The sequence below is a fragment of the Cajanus cajan genome, chromosome 5, assembly GCF_000230855.2.
Source record: "Cajanus cajan strain Asha chromosome 5, NIPB_CcT2T_4, whole genome shotgun sequence".
In the NCBI taxonomy this organism is placed as follows: Eukaryota; Viridiplantae; Streptophyta; class Magnoliopsida; order Fabales; family Fabaceae; genus Cajanus; species Cajanus cajan.
The window spans coordinates 66,174,420-66,182,103 of NC_138521.1; the positions used below are offsets into that span (position 1 = coordinate 66,174,420).

Genomic DNA, 7,684 nt, shown 5'->3' on the forward strand with positions numbered 1-7,684 from the left:
TTAGTATTCTTTTTTAATATCGATGCTTTAAGTCTTAAAATCTCAAATTTTAATCGTAGATTTGATATGAAAAATAACACTATGAGAGATAATTATAATATAGATAAGATCTCCATAAATACTAATTTTTGACGAAACTGATAAATACTTATGGTAATATCATGGTAAAAAAACTCACTTCATTATATATTGATACAAAAGAATAATTGTACCAAAAACTCTTTGATTTAACACCTCTCATTTATCTATTTCTCTATGTATTTAAGTGTTTTATGATAAGAAATTAATTTCAACATACTTATAGTATTATAAAATTGCTAGCTTTGACAATAATTATTTTTAAAATCATGTATAAAGTAAAAATCCTAATTGATTGCGGAGTATTAAAAGAAATGCAAACAAATAAATTATTATTAAAAAAAAAACTAAATTACAAGCTATGGTGGTGTCATACGATGGAATTGAGAATGGTTGGGTAACTTTGTTGGCCATGGAAATGGCCTTCTAGGAGAGTTTTTAGACTGATTTCAGTTGATCTAAACAAGAACTGGGCCTATAGATTACGAATAAAACATGAACTCCTAAAGAATTGTTTAATTAAGAGTGGCCCAGTTGTAGGTCACAGAAATCCTAAAAATTGTTAGGAATCACTTCTTAAAAGCATATAATTCCTTCCATTATAAACTATCACTAAAAATCATACATTGTTCAATTTTTTCTAACCTCGTCAGAAAATATGATCGTCTGTTTTGCTTGCCGGCTGATTCAGAAGAAAAAACACTATCAACTAAATATGAGTGCAAGATTATTTAAAATTACACTTGCTCAAGGTAAATTTCAATTCACAATCTATAAATGGCTCAATGCTGAGGAACGCATAAGAATGGACCAATGGAATTTCTGAATGGACACTTGGACTCAATTGATGTAAGTTTTACAAAGATGAACAACCATAATGAGTTGATATGATTCCCCCAAAATCTATGATCATGTAAAATGGAAGGAAAAAAAATAAGTCATCCATCCATCCCCAAGGAAGTTAACCCTAAATGGTTAGCCTCCTCTTGTGTCCATGTTAGGCCACTTCCTTCACCTTCACTCAATATCTGTGGCTGGCAGGCGATCAAGCCTCAACAATGCTGCAATTTACAACTCTCATGTCATATGAGAAACCAAGGGGGCCGAAATCCGACCAAAGAATCGATCAAAATAGCTCACTAAGATGCTGAGTAATTGGAAAATAGAAGCAACAAATTTTGCAGTGTTTCAGGAGTGAATTTCCTAGCAAATAGGTAACATGGCTTCTGAATGCCATTCCATAAACAAGGCCAGCTTTGCACCTCTCTCTGTGGAAACACAAGATAATTCGTCAGGCTGGTTAATTATTTCTCAATAGACCAGACAGATCAGAAATGCGCTCATATATATCCATACCTTCTCATCACTGGTTACGTGCACGCTTACATCAATGGACTGAAATATAACAATTGTCGTTAATATCCATGTACTAAACTAAAAGAAAAGAAAAAAAAAGACAAGGCTAAGCTGAAAGAGACTAGAGCACTGTAGCACAGTTGCAGCACACTTATAAACAACACTACTACTGTGGAAAAGAAACTTTTTATTAAGTAATCTCCATACCATTATACTCATCATCTAAACAATGGAATAGAAACTTCAATTTCATCATAAAATATCTATCTAAACACTGGCATATAGTTTTATTATTAGAATATCCAAACACATAAAGTCTGGGATGTGATGATGATGGCAGAGGTTACCCTAAACAATGCTATCTCCCTCTCCTCACATAGTTGCTTGCTGAAAATAATGAACAAGAATTGATGTATAAGTTAGGGTTTTAGCAGTGTACTATACCGTGATATTCTTCAAAAGCTCAAAAGTAACATCCCGAGCCCTATATGATTTTGGGTGCCATTTTCTCTCAGACCAGTCAACATGAGTTACTGACCAGTTTGCAATTCCACCAGGATCAACCATCTAAACCAGAAACATGAGCTAATTAGCTGAAAACAGAAAAATGTTAAAACTAAAGAACAGTATAACAACACAAATCTCACCTGTAGAAAGGTCGGCAAGTAATGTTCATCAGCAATGCAATTCCGCCCCTCCAAACCAGGCTGGGACAATAAGAAATTTCACATCAATAGAGAATTCATAGTTCCATGAAATCACCACATATAGCTAATTTGCGCATCAACTCTATATTGATAGCACAATAAGATGTTTATTTTCTAGTTTGGACAGCAGACTATATTGGGTATTTAAATCTAAATTATCACAAGGAACTAGATGGTCCAATCACCTCATATAGTGTTTGGTTGGAGGAAAATGGAAGAAAGGGGACGAATTTTGTTTGATTCAAAAATTTTGGAAAGGAAGACATGGGAGAAGAGGAAGATAAAATCCCTCTCCTCAATTAATTTTGGCTACCCCTCAGAATCAGGGGAATTTGAAAGAAAACTTTTACAGTTTTACACTAACTGAACTAAATTATCCTTAATAACTTATTTGATCATTCTAAGAATATAGTAGTAAATTTGTTTATTTCTCCTTCCCTCTCCTTGTGAACCAAAGTAAGTGTCCCTCTCCCTCCTGTCAATAAATCCTCCCCCTACCCTCTCCTTTAGACCAAATAGCATATTAATCAAGTAAGCCACAAACTGGCACACAAGATGACTTGATATTGCATATAATATCTACGTTCCCTGGGTCAATAAGGTGAATCTTGTCCAGTTTGTCCAGCAGTACATATATGGGATTTAAAATTCTAAATTATTAGAACATATATGATACGATCACCTTAACAACATGAGCAACACTAGCAAAAAAGATAAAAGAAACAATATAGAAGGTGCTAACACTCTTAGGCATTCCATATACCCATTCTATTTTTCTGTGGCATCTCATACCTGTATGTGCAGGGGTATACACACCAGTCGCCATGCAATCTACAGTGAATTAATGTTTTCCTTATTTAAAGAGAAAAAAGAGGATTGTACAAAGGCAATACTTTTCTATAATGTCTTACATAAAGTTTTCCACAAACATATGTTGAAGAAAAATTATTAAATAGAAAATAAAAGTACAAGTAACAAAATGAAACGTCCAGTTATTGCTTAAATATAATGAGTAAAGGATAAGCAAGATACACAATAAGAAACTGAAAATCTTGAACCTCATGAAATACTAAACTTAATTGGCTTGATGATGACTTAAGAAGAGCTGAATATGGTTAAATACAACCAACACTTATGGAAAAGTGATTAAACTATTAAACAAAACTGCTTTAAATATTAATGGTAATGATATTTAAAAACAACTCACCTGGCAGTAAGACCGGAATTTTGAATAATACAGGCTATCAGCCATGACTATAATTGCATGCTGCCGCTTCATAGAAAACCACTGCAGAATAAGTTGAACAATGAGGCAGAGACATATATAAATGGGTTATGTGTGTGTTTTCTTTGTTGCCAAAGACTCAGACTATGAGACAACAAATGCTTAAAAGAATAGGTATCTGACAATAATGAATCACTGTAGGATGCTGATTGGATGACCAATAGATATAGAAGGAATTTCACGCAAGATTATTCTTGTTATTGACAATTACCAAGTTTTTATGACAAAAGACAAAATTCTGCCATGTGTTAAGTATAAACTAGTGACATAAATCATACAAGTTTATAAAACAGTGGCAACTTCAAATTATCCAGTTGGTATCTTGTGCAAGGGGCAATTGTAAAATACAGTAGCTTAAATACTTTGTTCAAATTTCAAATTCTTTGTATATTAATAAACAAGATTTCAATTTAAAATGTTGAATTCCAAGCTCCAACATGACTTTGGCAAGAATATACCTGAGCACCCTTTCTAAAGTCCTTCACCTCAACTTCAGGTAGCATGCGATCTGAATACCTTCCATTACCGTGAGGACCGGGATCCTTAAAGCTAATAAGAAAAGGGAAAAGTTTACATCAGTAACGGATGTCAAATAGATAGCATAGACAACAGCTATGATCTCAATAAAAACCAGAGAGAGAGATGTAATACTGCTTGTCATACCAGTCTACAAAGCTGATATTTGTATACATCAGATAGTCGTAAATATAGTTAAAATGATACAGAGGCACACAGCTGCAAAACAAATATAAACAAATCAGAATTTGATAAAAACCTATAAAGCTGAGAGTAAAATATATTTTTAATCCCTATATATGTGATTTAATGTGGTTTTGGTCCCCCTAAAAGAAATTTTTAATTTTAGTCCAGTTTAAATTTAAAATGTTCAAAACTAATTAGGGAAAACATTGCATGAATCAAGTCACAATCGTGACATGATTATACATGTCAAATCATCACTAAGTAGTGACAGACTGACACAGACAATGTTCAAAAGATTTAAAATTTAGAAGGACTAATTAAAACTAATGAAAAAAAATTAAAGACCAAAATCAAATGAAGTCACATTTATAGAGACTAAAAACATTTTCAACTCAAACTAATTAATCAGTAAGAACAGAATTAAAAGCAATCTCATTACAAATTTACCTATCAGACAGTAGAACAAATTGCTGGTTGTCAGGATCTTGAAGGGCATTTGCCAATAGCCGTCTCTCTGCATCAACCATAGAAATTTTCCCCCAAATCACCTGCAACAAGACTTCTGATTAGAAGAACTGCTTACTAAAAAACCACAGACTATTATAATTTTCTAGCTTCTGAGATAAAACACTAAAAAGCTTTTTTAATGTTTTTGCTTGTTCAAAAAAATCATGATTATTACAATGTTTTAAACACATCTTTTAATTAAAAAGGCACTTTTTCTTAAAACAAAAAGCTAACTAGTAAAGTATGATTTGCTTAAGAGAACAAATATTTTAACATTTCAGACAGTACAATTTACAAAAGATGGTAAACTGAACAATAACAAGAAAATATGTACCGGGTCACTGCGTATATCCCGATTGACAAAATAACGGCTCACATGAACTGGTTTTGTCTTGGATGCATGCACATAAACAGAGAACCTCCCTTCATGACCCTGTCAAAAAGGTCTAGTCAAATGCACACCACAAGATGACAATTCAAAAGAAAAGGAAATCTCGTACCAACCAATGAAATTACAGAAACAAACTAAGGATGTATGTTCATTACAACACATTTATGAGGAGTTTATTAGTAAAACATGTCTTGCATCATGTTGTATATCTATACCAACAGAAATTTCAAGAGTCAAGCATGAAACATTTAAGTAATAGCACTTTTAGTTAGAGGTAAGTGCCCAAGGCAGTGGAAAAGAATTAATTATCTTCGTGTCACAACTGTGTCCAAGAAAACTTTTATTCAACAGCAGAAAGGGAACACGTCATGTTGGAAGAACTAGCAATATCTATCCTGTTAACCATTGCTTTCAAATGCAAAGTTGTAAAATACTGAATCAAAATCACAGACCATTTAGTTATTTAAATCAATCCACAGTTTACTTCACTCCATCATTCCCCAAAAGCAAGAGAGACCACCAACAATTTTCGTGCAAAGCACCAGTGCCAGATAAGGGAGCAATTAAGCAGCTCTTTTTGCTAACAACTCCGATTCAGTTTTATGACTGAAGTAATGGAATTCTCAGAGTCTCCCAAGATCCAACAATACAATGTTTCTTTTAACAGTCACTTCTAATAAAAGAATCATCAAAGAAAAATAGAGGAGTTCCAATCATAGACAAATTCTTAATGTCATATGAGCATGCAACAAGCCATTTTTCTTACCAATAAGAAAAATGCAGGATGTCAACTAACTATCAAACTGGCTATCTTCTTTGTGATAAATTATGTGTGATAAACATATTTCAAAGAGGAAAACTAACAATTTCCCAAAGTGAGAGTTGAGAAACAATAGCTAGAACACATCAAATTAGACAAGTAAAAAACCCTTATACCTGGAAAAACTTGTCCCACAATTTTTCAAATGGCAGAGAGCCAGGTGACAAAAACATGAAAGCAATTTTTGATTTTTTTGAAACAATTGGCCGAGTGTTCAAAATATCCTTAATCACAACACGCGATGCAATCTCCTCATCGGTGTATTCTCTTGCGGGAGCCGGAGGAAGCCAATCAACAAAACCCTTGCACCCTCTTGAAGAGAATAGGTAACAGGCCGAACTGCTTTGAGGAGGGAAGATATAAGCACATAATAGAAAAACACATACAAATAACACCAAGACAATAATCCACATCGGCTTCCTCATGGGAGCACGGTGGCGAGAGCCAGGCAGTATGTGCACATCACCCATGCCTAAACGCCAAACCTTTTCTGCCTTCATCTATGCAAATGCATCACAGTTCCCCCTCTAGTAAACCTCTTATTCCTCCACATACACCCTCACTCAAATCCACAAAAACTCAAGGGCGGACACCCTAGGATGAACTCGAATGGATTGATGCAGAAAAATCTGAAAACAAGCAACAACAAAAACAAAGTGTATAAGCAAAACAATAAACAAGTCTTGAAGTCACCCTTTTTATCCACTCAACTATACACCAAGCAAATGAATAACAACCCTCAAGATATAATCAAAAGAAAGATAGACGGCAAGACATCATCCACCTACCCTTTCTTTTAATTATACTAAATTATTTGGCAACGTTAAATAACAAGGACAAATGTTCCGGAAAACAAGAATACGAAGAACGAAACACGCGAAAACTGGAGCAATTAATTATTGATAAAAGAGAGTATCTTGAAAAGGTTTAACAAGACGGCAGGAGTAGGGACCAATCTATTCGGAGTATCCCAACAACTAAAACAACCTTAATCTTAACGAAAATATTTAAAAAAAATATATCAAAAGTTAAGCTTAAAATTCAAATATCGGTGGAACCTAACAACCAAGCGGTCAAAATCAAAGAGATATCCAAACCCCTGTTTGGTAACAGAGAGTGAATATTGAAAATAACTTGCAAGACACTGAATAATCTCACCTAATTGACACGAGAAAGAAAAAGAAAAAGAAAATAATAAAAGTGTTCCCTGGTGTGTATTATCTTCATCCTTAAACCCCTAACGATAATTTCAAATCAAGAGAGAGAGAGTGTGTACCGGAAATAATGGTGAAGCGAGGAAAGAGGATTAAGGTAAATGAAATGTAATGATTGGAAGAGAAGGATCTAATATAGGGCAAAGGGAAGAAGAATCATAAGATAAGAGTGTGAATTCTGAAAGGAAAAGAATAATTTAATTTAAAAAGAAAGGGGAAAATAGAGTTTCTGTGCGAAGAATTAAGAAACACAACATTGCTTTGCCTTTCGCTCATCCAAATTACCATTCCTTGGTTTTTCTTTCTTTAAATATTCTCTTTTTTTTTTTATTCAATTTACTTTTCATAATTTCATTTATGACCATAAAACAAACGTTTAATCATTTTTAACTCCTCTATTTTAATCGCTTCTCTTATTTAATGCAATTTTATCAAGTGTCATTTTAAGTTATTACTTCACTTTAATTCATTCATTAAAAAGCAAATCTTAAATATGTTTTTAATTTGGATAAAATGAATGAACTTTCATTTCGGTTTTTTATAAATAAAAAAAAAAGATCGTTTATTTTTCATATTTCTAAAATTAAAAATTCTTATTATTTTATAACACTTATTAATTACTTA

The 7,684-nt window shown here is 33.1% G+C and overlaps 1 protein-coding gene across 4 annotated transcripts; it reads right to left on the reverse strand.

Moving 5' to 3' along the window:
* Positions 1-783: 783 nt before the first annotated feature.
* LOC109808674 (glycosyltransferase BC10) lies at positions 784-7,339 on the reverse strand. 4 transcript variants are annotated; one of them, XM_020371769.3, is made up of 12 exons: positions 7,123-7,339; positions 5,963-6,475; positions 4,970-5,068; positions 4,576-4,676; positions 4,090-4,161; positions 3,885-3,975; positions 3,349-3,429; positions 2,934-2,972; positions 2,082-2,141; positions 1,879-2,001; positions 1,435-1,473; positions 784-1,346 (listed from the first exon to the last, which is right to left on the reverse strand). In XM_020371769.3, the coding sequence occupies exons 2-12, from the start codon at positions 6,344-6,346 to the stop codon at positions 1,218-1,220; spliced, it is 1,218 nt and encodes a 405-aa protein (XP_020227358.1). In that variant the 5' UTR covers positions 6,347-6,475; positions 7,123-7,339; the 3' UTR covers positions 784-1,217. The 4 variants fall into 4 exon arrangements, with proteins under 4 accessions (XP_020227358.1, XP_029129339.1, XP_020227359.1 ...); XM_029273506.2 differs by lacking the exon at positions 7,123-7,339 and adding an exon at positions 7,005-7,115; XM_020371770.3 differs by lacking the exon at positions 7,123-7,339 and adding an exon at positions 6,635-6,871.
* Positions 7,340-7,684: the final 345 nt, after the last annotated feature.

Coding starts and splice junctions, on each gene's coding strand:
- LOC109808674 (XM_020371769.3), bottom strand. CDS start 6,346: ATGAAGGCAGAAAAGGTTTGGCGTTTAGGCATGGGTGATGTGCACATA. Junction 5,069..5,962: donor TGTGGGACAAGTTTTTCCAG/GTATAAGGGTTT, acceptor CCTTTTTGACAG/GGTCATGAAGGGAGGTTCTC. Junction 3,430..3,884: donor ACTTTAGAAAGGGTGCTCAG/GTATATTCTTGC, acceptor CTTATTCTGCAG/TGGTTTTCTATGAAGCGGCA.